At 35.5% G+C, this 10,733-nt stretch overlaps 1 protein-coding gene across 1 annotated transcript in view; it reads right to left on the bottom strand.

Annotated features, from left to right (window-relative positions):
• Positions 1-10,733, bottom strand: part of CUNH12orf4 (chromosome unknown C12orf4 homolog) — a 50,501-nt gene that overhangs the window by 9,112 nt on the left and 30,656 nt on the right. The window contains 2 exon segments of the mRNA XM_023759941.1: positions 3,925-4,127; positions 8,028-8,102. Of these exon segments, the coding sequence (XP_023615709.1) occupies positions 3,925-4,127; positions 8,028-8,102 (278 nt within the window).

The following is a 10,733-nucleotide window of genomic DNA, read 5'->3' as shown; positions in this document are numbered from 1 at the left end:
CTCAGTGATAGAGCATCGGCTGCGGACTGAAGGGTCCCAGGTTCGATTCCAGAGCTACTGTTTGGCACATGCTGGGGTTGTGGGCTCGATCCCCAGTAGGGAGTGTGCAGGAGGCAGCTGATCAATGATTCTCTCTCATCATTGATGTTTCTCTCCCTCTCCCTTCCTCTCTGAAATAAAAGAAAGAAAGAAAGAAAGGAAGAAAGAAAGAAAGAAAGGAAGAAAGAAAGGAAAGAAAGGAAAGAAAAGAAAGAAAGGAAAGAAAGGAAAGAAAGGAAGAAAGAAAGAAAGAAAGAAAGAAAGAAAGAAAGAAAGAAAGAAAGAAAGAAAGAAAGAAAGAAAGAAAGAAAGAAAGAAAGGAAAGAAAGAAGAAAGAAAGAAAGAAAGAAAGAAAGAAAGAAAGAAAGAAAGAAAGAAAGAAAGAAAGAAAGAAAGAAAGTCATTGAAAAAGCTGAATGGATCATGTGAAACACTTCAGACTTTGGAACTGAGGCAGAAAATTGGGCCCTTTGGCTATCTATGGCTATACTTTAGATGATAAGTGGGCACTGAACACCCAGAATAAATCCTAAACTTGTGAAATTAAAATGTCAATTCTGATTAAACTGCAGACAGTACTGACTAAAGTTAATGGCCATACCTTGACGACTCAACTTGAATCTTCTGATTAGGGTAAGGCTAACTGTAGAGGTGACTACGATTTAGATGGTATACAGGTCTTCACTGTAGGTCTTGGAAGTTAGATATCAGAATTATTTTATGAGTTTTTGAACAGGAAGGAAATTACAAAATTATTCTTTACTCCCAAGTATGTGCCACTGAGGTACCTAAAATACTTGTATTAATCTGTTTCACAGTCATTATCAGAAGGTGAGAACTACTCTGGCTTTCTCATTTTTCATATTCAAAAGCCATGGTGGGTTACAACCACTCTGAGGGTGTATTTGACTGTTTCTGCCAAAGTGGAACATATGCACACCCTGAAACCTAACAATTCCATCCCTAAGTATATGCCCAACAGAAATGCCAACATGTATGTATAGAATGTTCATAGAAACATTTGTCACAATAATCAAAACCTGGAAACTACCCAATGTCCCAAAATAGTAAAACAGTAATAGTAAAACTGTAAGCTCTGTGCTTACAATTCACACAATGGAATGACATATAACAATGAGAATGAAGTCCACAACCACAAGCGGTAATATAAATAAATTCCATGAACATAAGATTGGGTGAAAGAAAGAAGCCAGATACAGGAGTGTGTAACTATATGATTCATTCTGCTTATATGAACTACAAAAACACACCTAACTAATTTCTGCTTTTCAAAGTGAAAATTGTGGTTACCCTTTTGGGGGGGATTGTGGTTTACATGATTGGAAGAGAGCATGAGGGTGGCTTCTGGGTGCTGGTAATGTTCTGTTCAATGATCTGGGTATTTGTTACATTGCTGTTCAGTTTGTGAAAATTTGAGCTATGTATTTATGATATATGTATTTTCTATATGTGCATTATACTGTAACAAAAAGTTAAAAACAACCTCTTCACCAACCACAATAATTACAACTAAAATCCCTAAGTCCCAGATTATTCAACAAATTAATAGTAAAAATAAAAGAAAGTCAGGGCCCTAGCCTGTTTGATCAGTGGATAGAGCATCGGCCTGCGGACTGAAGGGTCCCAGGTTTGATTCTGGTCAAGGGCACATGCCCGGGTTGTGGGCTCAATCCCCAGTAGGGGGAGTGCAGGAGGAGGCTGATAATTGATTTTCTCTCATTATTGATGTTTCTATCTGTCCCTTCTGAAATCAATTTTAAAAAAAAGAAAAAAAGAAAGTCAGGAATATAGGATTCTTGACTTGCAGGTTCATAACACATGTATCAGGTTAGACTAACTCCAGTAAGAGAGTATCTTCAGATCACAAAGACCTACACAGATAAAATTAGTAATATCAGTATATTTTTCTTCTTACTGATAGACTATTGTTTCCTTTGTTAAAAAAAACAAACTACAATTAATTTCTACAGCTCTTTTTATTTACCGTAGTCTATAGTCTGTTCTAGACAGTATCATCACGCACACACTAAAATGTGGTAACTGAGTGTCTAGCAAATTCTGTTAGAGGAAGAAAACAACACCTGAAAATGCAGGAAACCTAAGACAAATATTACCGCTATATCCTGTGTAGTGTTGTCTGAATTTATAGAATAAACTTCTTGACCTGAATGGATGTTTAAATGCAACAAATGGTAAGATCATGGCCCAATATACTTTTGTGAATTAAAATGGACACTTTGGAAACAAACTTAATGTTCTGCAGCTGGCTGTCCCGATTTAAAACATGTAACTTTTGTAACTTTGTGGGAGAGGGAATGCTGGTAGTATCCGATGTCTGAAGTAAATCCGAACTTAGTGACTTTTGGAAACACTGCTTTGAGGTTATTTCCCACCTACATATGACCATTTTTATAAACTGGTTAACCAGGAGCGCAGCTGCAGGAATGTTTGAATGTTTTCTTGTGGCTGGAATTCATTACGAACTTTCTTTGTTATTCCCCAAAAGTTCTTTTATATATGGACTAATTAGTGATGATAACCTAACAATGGCTAAAAATTCCTGATGGAACTGAGACTTTATAAAGCTACAGTGGGGGAAAAACATGTTGATGTCAATCTCCCCTGATACCGTATTAGGTATGACAGGCTACAGAAGTGAATGGAATGAGAGGTTAGGAAATATGAGGCAACTTTCAGGATGGAACCAGAATTCTCTTAATCAAAATAATAATGTGTCTGGTGAAAATACAAATGGACTATAAGTGGAAAAGCACTGAAATCATATTGCCTTATATGGCAATGATTTGTGTGTGTGTTTACATAGGGTATTGCATTTAAAAATGAGGCCTCTTATAATCAGTCTAAGTGGAGGCTTAGCCATTCTAAAAAGCAAAACATAAAACCTTTTACACACTTTACCATATAGCATTAACACACATCTTTTATTTTGGTAAATAACTTCTAATAATCAATGATCAAACTTCCTTCCTGACATTCACAATCTGCACTTACCAATCAGCCATTTTACTTTAAAAAAAAAAAAAAGCCACCTCAAGACAGGCAGCAGCAAGTTGCTGACATGGGCCCTTTATCACCAGGTTGACCCCTGGCTCTCCCAGAAAGACATGCCTGCATCCATTTCTTTTGAGGCTGCTTTGTTCCTCCAGACTATTTGAAATTTAATTTTTAGTCCTGGTATTATTTCCACAACTTAGCCCCTCTAGCCAGTTTTTATGTGGGTGAGGGAAGAGAGCAGGAGAGAAAGCAAACAGTCATGGAAAGAGATTTTTTTAAAATGTAAAATATAAAGTACAGTATTTAATAAAACAAGTGCATGATTATACCATGTTTTAGTTATAGAAGTCAATACTTGTATTATCCAAAGATCATCCTTGACAAAATGTTAAAATGAAGCTGGCTTCTTCCTGTCATCTAGCATCTCTGTCCCTTGCCTATTAGTGCAGACTCAGAGAATGCAAACTAAGTTTAATGTTAGCCTAAGCCAAATATAAATGTGGAGGCAAATCTAATGCTAAATAATTTAAGACAAAAATGGAGGAGAAAAAGGAGGAGGATGGAGAAAAGAGGAGGAGTAGGATCATATGCCTTATCCAAAGCTAAAGATAATTTTGATTTTCTAGTTTACCTTCTATAGAATAATGCTATAATTCTCTGAACATAAATGGTTAAGAATTATTCACTATTTTGTATTTTATGCTACTCAATTCTATTAACCAGATAGGAGATAAAAATGTCCATTAGTAAAAAAAAAAAAAAAGTGCTTTTAAAATGTAAAGTGATTATTATATGGAAGGTTATATATTTATATATTCATACAATTACAGCATTTTCCTATATGCTCACCTCTGACATATCATGCACGAGCAAGAGAGGAATACTTATTGTTGTGATGTCGTGGGTGCAGCAAACCTTGAGGATGTTTCGGAGTCCCATAATGGCAGGATCGCGAGCAGTGATGTTTCCAGATTTCACATTGTCATCCACACAAAGATGAAAAGCAACATGGATTTCTGAGAGATTAGAATGCCGTGTAATGTAAAATTCTCCTGTGAACAACAAATGCAATCATGATTTTCAAATGGCTAAATCACTGCCACCAGTGGAGTGCATAAAGAGCTGGAATGGGCAATCAATGTATCAAACTAGTAGAGGTGAATCAGGAACCTATTTTGGATTCAGGAAGCAATTATGATTACCACTTCTAAATTCTTGGAAAGAAAGTGACGAAAAAAGAAGCAATAGCCAATTTTGCATTAGGTTCATAAATTGGTATGAAGTCACCACCAAGAAGTAAATCAAATGAGTATTCATCATCTCTATGTTGATATCAATGCTCAAAGTGTCCCACTTAACTCAAACTTAACATGTGAAAACAGGTTACTTGCCTACCTGTCATCCCCACAACCTAAACCTGCTCTTTTCCATCTCAATTTATGGCTCTAATTTCTATCCAGTTATTTGCTCAGGATAGAAACACAGAAGTTGCCTTTCATTACTTTTTTTCTCTCAGTGTGTCTGCCCAATCCCCAATCCAATTCACCACCAACTATTTTCAGTAACATCTCCAAAAAATATCTCAAATATGAGCACTCCATTTTTACTGCTATCACCCTAGTTCATGCTACCATCACCTCTCACCTAGGTTTTTGTAATAGCCTCTTAATGAATCTCTCTGTTTCCACTGTTGCCCATAGTGCAGGCAAATGATTTATATGTAAATCATATTATATCAACCCCCCTATGTAAAATCACCCAACAGGCTCACACCACATTCAAAAAAAAGTCCAAATGCTTTACTGTGATCTGCAAGGCCTATATGATTTGGACACTGCCTATCTGTCTGACATCCTCTTGTCTCAACCTCACTCTTCCAGCCCAGCCACACTGGCTTTTGTTCAGCTCTGCAAACATGCATAGCTTGTTCCCAATTCAGGCTGCTTTGTGAAAGGTGTCCCCAAGGTTTTGTACGGCTGACTTTTCATTAATCATGTCTCATATCAAAGGCCACCTCGTTGGAGAGGCCTTCCTTGTCTGTTCCAGGGGCTGGAGGACTTCCTCACCCCTCACTTCTCTTTCAGGCTGTTATGTTTTATTCTATTCCTGGCAGTGAAAGTCTTCATTGTTTATGAGAGTATTTTAAAGAGACCATTTGTTTACACTCAATAACTAGGAATTTTGTCTACCTTGTTTAATGTTCTATCTCTAGCACACAGAAGAGTACCTGGTACACAGAAGGTAGTTAATAAATATTTGTTGAATGAATGGATGAACAAATGTTTTAGATTGAATTTTAGAGCAGTACCTATGGAAATTTAAAATCCATGCTTCCTACAATCATTCCATTTTCTATGTAGCCACATTAATTACAGAATATAAAATCTCATCAGCCTTTGTATTCTGCAGTTTCTGTCATATAAAGAAATAAAATATAAAACATAAAGAATATGTTTGAAAAAATACACATTGTTGCCTGGAAATTCTGATATGTCCTTCTAGGAAAGCTGTGCTCTTCTAAGAAGTATTCTTGTATCACTAACCCCTCCCCCCACACATTCTTCTCACCTTGGCTTCAAAGTCATTATCTCAGGATTTTACTTATACATACTTATAAACAAATAGTATAGTTAAAGGTACTTAATATACTTTAGCACAATGTTTAACCATTTCTAGTTACCAGTGTACACGAATTATACCCATGAACGCCACTGACAGGCCCCAGGCGGTGTTTTTCCTTTTAACTTAAGATAAACGAATTAGATAAGCAGAAAAAGGAATTAAAGAAAAAACAGAGATATAAACATGAAAATAAACTAATCAAATAAAAAGTTAAAAAATTATCTGATGAAAAATAGTTTTGTTACAATTTCCTGGAAGGCAATAAAAGGTACAGGTAGCTTATCAGAAACCTGGAGACAATATCCTTGTGGGTCCAATGAAATGCACTGCCTCCTAAACTCCTCTGAACATTAGGTGATGGAGGTTGTAGCAGGAAATATGGCCATGGTCCAGCAGTGAGGCAGATGACTTAGTGAGCAGTCGCTCCTAACCCCCACATCGCTTTGGGTGACTTTAGAAGACCTGTCACTGGGCCTCATTTTATCCATTAGTAAAGTGGGGGCTGTGGAGCTGGCAGCAGTAATCACAGCAAAATAATATTGTAGAAAAAGGACAAGATTGGGCATTAAAAGAAGATCTGCCTCTAGCACTTATTGGCTGAGTGATCTTGGGTAAAGCAATTCAACTTATAGATCCATCGTACTTCATGTATAAAATGGAAAAAATAATGCCGAATGGCTTTTCTTGCAAAGTATTTGTGAGAATTAGATGATATAGACTGTAAATACTTAGATAATGACAAAGCAAAACTACTAGTTAAAAATTATATGAATAAAATTGTTTTTCTTTGCAACTTAAAAAATTTAAAGCTTTTGTGATTTGGATCTTTTTTCACTCCTGTTTACTTCCTAGCTGTGTAGGCATCCTTTAACTAAATGGAAATTCAGATGCTACCTGTATATCTAGTTGAAGAACTTAATACTCCTTTTTTAATGCAGACTTAATGGCATAGTTTCCTGATTTGGTGGTGTAACGAGATACTAACCTATAGGCTTTTTCCAAAAAGGAACAAGAAAGGAAATAAATATAGCAATGAAGAGGTAAGTTTTGCCCTGGCTGGTTTTTCTCAGTGGTTAGAGCACTGGCTCACAGACAGAAGGGTTGCAGGTTTGATTCCCAGTCAAGGGCACATACTTCAGTTGTGGGTTTCATCCCCAGCTCCGGTTGGGGCGTGTGCAGGAGGCAGCCAATCGGTGTGTCTCACTCACATTGATGTTTATCTCTCTCTCTCTGTCTCTTTCCCTCCCTCTCTCCCTCTTCCCTCCAACTTTCTCTAAAAATCAATGGAAAAAATATCCTCGGGTGAGGATTAACAAAAAGAAAAAAAAAGTTAAGTTAAAACAAAAAACAGACAATGTTACTTCCGGAGATATTAAGATTGGTACATTTTAAGAAAACCACAAAACATGGATAATTTAAATTATGGATCTATGAAGAGAAATATAATGATTCCTGTCTCAATGAAGGTATTTTTAGATAGAGAGGAGGACAGTTTCCTGTTCCACAAAGTGGTGATGCAATCCGGCCTCTAACATTATCCACTAAGGTAGGATATCTGAAGGTGGAAGGAAATTCAGAAGCTGATGACCACAAGTTAACTGACTGGGACTGACAAGGTAATACCAGAAATGGTCATGCTATTTTCCTAGATTAAATGGAATGTAGAAAATCTGGGAAGGAAATGTGAAGAAATAACCTTGGTTATTTATGAAACTGCAAAATATACCATTTAGTTTAAAAGACTTTACACTTATAAAGTAAACAGATAGGCCTTCCTTGTTATGCCCTGTCATACAAACACTATTAAGGATCATCAGAGTGAATTCAATCTGGGATAGAACCAAGAGACTGAATTTCCAGTTTATATACTATATACTCAAGAATAATAAGGAAATTAAAGAAATGGAAAGTAAGAAAGTTGATGGAAAAGTAGAAAGATTCTAAATTAGATGACCCATGTTCTCTCTACAAGTTCAACTGTTTACATTTCTATGTACCATTGTTTAGGTTTCAGAGTAAAATTATTTCTTGGTTCATTAAAGAAACTAAGAAATCAATGTATGAAAGAAGAAATCTAAAATAGCAAATAACAATAAGGCTTATGCAACTGCTTGAGCAAGTTTTCTTATACGGATCTAGAAAACTCAGTACTAGTATAAGATTTAAATTGTAGAACATCTGTGACAGTACAGTATACTATATAGATACGATGCTGTTTTAAAGTGATACACTGACAAACTTTTTATGACGTATGCCATAAGAACTAATGTTTCAAATCTGATTTCAATGTATATGATTATAAGAAAATTGCAATTTGAAATAATACTTACCAGGTAAAATATTTAAATAGTTTCTATCAGCATTTTTAGACTTATCTTCACTTCCTCCATTTCGGTTTCCAGAATCTATTAATAAGATAATGGACCATGTAAGAATATCACAACATATGAAAACACATTACTACTACTATTCCTCAAGCAATCATGACAGCAAACATTTATTAGGCATCTCTAGGTGCCTGGCATTCTGAAGCATGCTTTACATCAGGAGTGGGGAATGTCCAGCCCACAGGCCGCATAAGGCCCACAAAATCATTTGGTCTGGCCCTGCCAAGGCATTAGGAGTGAGTTAATTAAATGTTTAACCAAATATAGCAGGCTAATTTTTAAGTTGATAATTTTGTATGGTCTGTGAATGATGTTATAAATATCCAAATGGCCCTTGGCAGAAAGAAGGTTCCCCACCCCTGCTTTACATGGATGGTCTCATTTAATTCTTATAAAATGCCTATAACCAAACCTTATGAGTTAAGTACTTTTAGTACTTCATTTATATATGAGGAAACAGAGGCTTCATAGGTTAATTAACTTAACCAAGAATTCATGGGTAAGTGGTGGAACCAGGTATTGAACCTACATATACAGATTCCAAATCCTCTGATCTTAACCACATTAGATTTGCCAATACCCTATTTTTCACCTGAGAGGTTCAAGGTACTAAGTTAACAACACATAAAATAACTTCATTAGATAGTTGTCATGTGGCCATCTTTATTTTTAGAATCTGAGTCACTTTTTTTTATATAACTTGTTCAGAATTATAAACAAATGGTTATTAGCACCAGGAATCACTTTGTTACTTATAATTTGACATTATATATAATTTATTTCAAACAGATATGTAAGATCCTTTTTCAAATGGAGCATTTTTTTCAGGTAGTCAATAGCTATTCTTTGTAGAAGGCATGATATTACTTAGAAGGATACATGTTAGTGAAATGAGATACATCACAATTGAACACACATTATTATGAATTATTTTACATATACACATACTTTTAATAGAAGATACATATGAATTTTATAAGAACTCTATCAGAAATCAAGAAAATGCAGAACAAATATTAGCATTCAAAGTAGCTCTTTTTAAGAAGCTGTATATTTTTTTAAAAAGCTGTATATTGATTCCAATTAAATACAAAACTATTTGGAATGGCCTTTGGCATCAGAAAATCACTTGAAAATTCAGAGTCAGAACTTTAAATGAGTAAACTGCAAATACCAAGGGAATATCATGGTTTCAAGAAAGTTCTGAATAAAAATAACTGAATATTTTTACCTAGGGACTACTTTGATGAATTGATTTATAACATCATACCTTGTAAATACATATATTTTATGAATGGACAGAGGGAGAGAGCGGCACAAAGAGAAGGCTCTGTATTGCCAGAATCCATATTTAATGTAATAGTCAGTTTCTCATACAGAGCCATGTAATTGATAGGCTCTTAATACATATCTGATTATAGCACAGAAAACAAAAAAACAATAAGGACTCTAACTTTGTTAACGTAAGGTATGAACAAACAGAATTCCTATTCAGTAAACAAGAGAGAACAGTCCATAGTCCATTTTCCTTTCCATGCTTATTTGTTTTTTAAAAGAAGGAGAGAGAGAGAGAGAGATATGATGTGAGAAACATTCACTGGTTGCCTCTCGTACATGCCTCAATCGGGACTGAACTTGCAACCTAGGTATGTGCCCTGACCGGGAATTGGAGCCATGACCTTTTGGTATATAGGTAAATGCTCCAACCAACTAAGCCACACCGGCCAGGGCTCCCTTTCCATGTTTACTAAGAAAATGACTATTTTTTATTTTTTAAAAATGTATATAAAATATGTAAAAAAAAACATTGTTTTTGTAGGAATATAAAGATAATATAATAAACACAGTAAACAATGAAATGTCTTAGATAAAAAGGTACTTGTGTATCAGGATATAAATGTGTAGAACAAATATGTGGGCATGCACAGAAAAGGAAAAGACAGAGAAAGTATTTTTAAAAAACTCTTCTGTAACAACATGCTAGTCCCTTTAAGAAGGTTGTCTTTTACAAACCTACTTGTTTCACTGACTCACTTAAACCACAAAATAGTTGCTTGAACAAAAACAAAATAGTACCATGATGTACACACATTGCCTTAAGCGTATGTGGTTTAAAAACTTCCTGTCATTTACTGCACACTTGCTATCTCTCACAAATATACTTAGAATCCTCCTTCTCCCACACCTGTCATGATCTCAATCTTCATGTTTTAGTCACTACTAAGAATAATATTAAAATGTTAGTGATCACATCATTGCTAGTTTCGAAAGAGATGGAGGAAGATGGTAGATGAGTAAGAGGGCACACTGAAATTTTCCGAATGGTCCCGGTTAGGATATTCTTCCATACCAATTTCCTAGTACTCAGCCTGACTCTGTCATACACATACTGCCATAGCAAAGCCACAGTTACCTATAGTGAGAATAGAAACTGGTAGAACTTCAATGGACAGTGGATTAAAGGACACTTACATTAATTACAAATGTAAGTGTCCTTTAATCCAGGAATTTCTCCGTAGGAATCTATTCTATAGATATGGTCATACACACACAATGATGTATGTGCAAGGTTATTTATACATTATTACTTACTACAGGCCCGATGCACGAAATTCGTGGAAGAGTAGGCCTTCCTTCCCCTGGCTGCTG

This window comes from Myotis lucifugus, unplaced genomic scaffold (assembly GCF_000147115.1).
Source record: "Myotis lucifugus unplaced genomic scaffold, Myoluc2.0 scaffold_167, whole genome shotgun sequence".
Taxonomy (NCBI): domain Eukaryota; kingdom Metazoa; phylum Chordata; class Mammalia; order Chiroptera; family Vespertilionidae; genus Myotis; species Myotis lucifugus.
The sequence above is the reverse complement of the archived record's forward strand: the minus strand, read 5'-3'. Positions and strand labels throughout refer to the sequence as shown.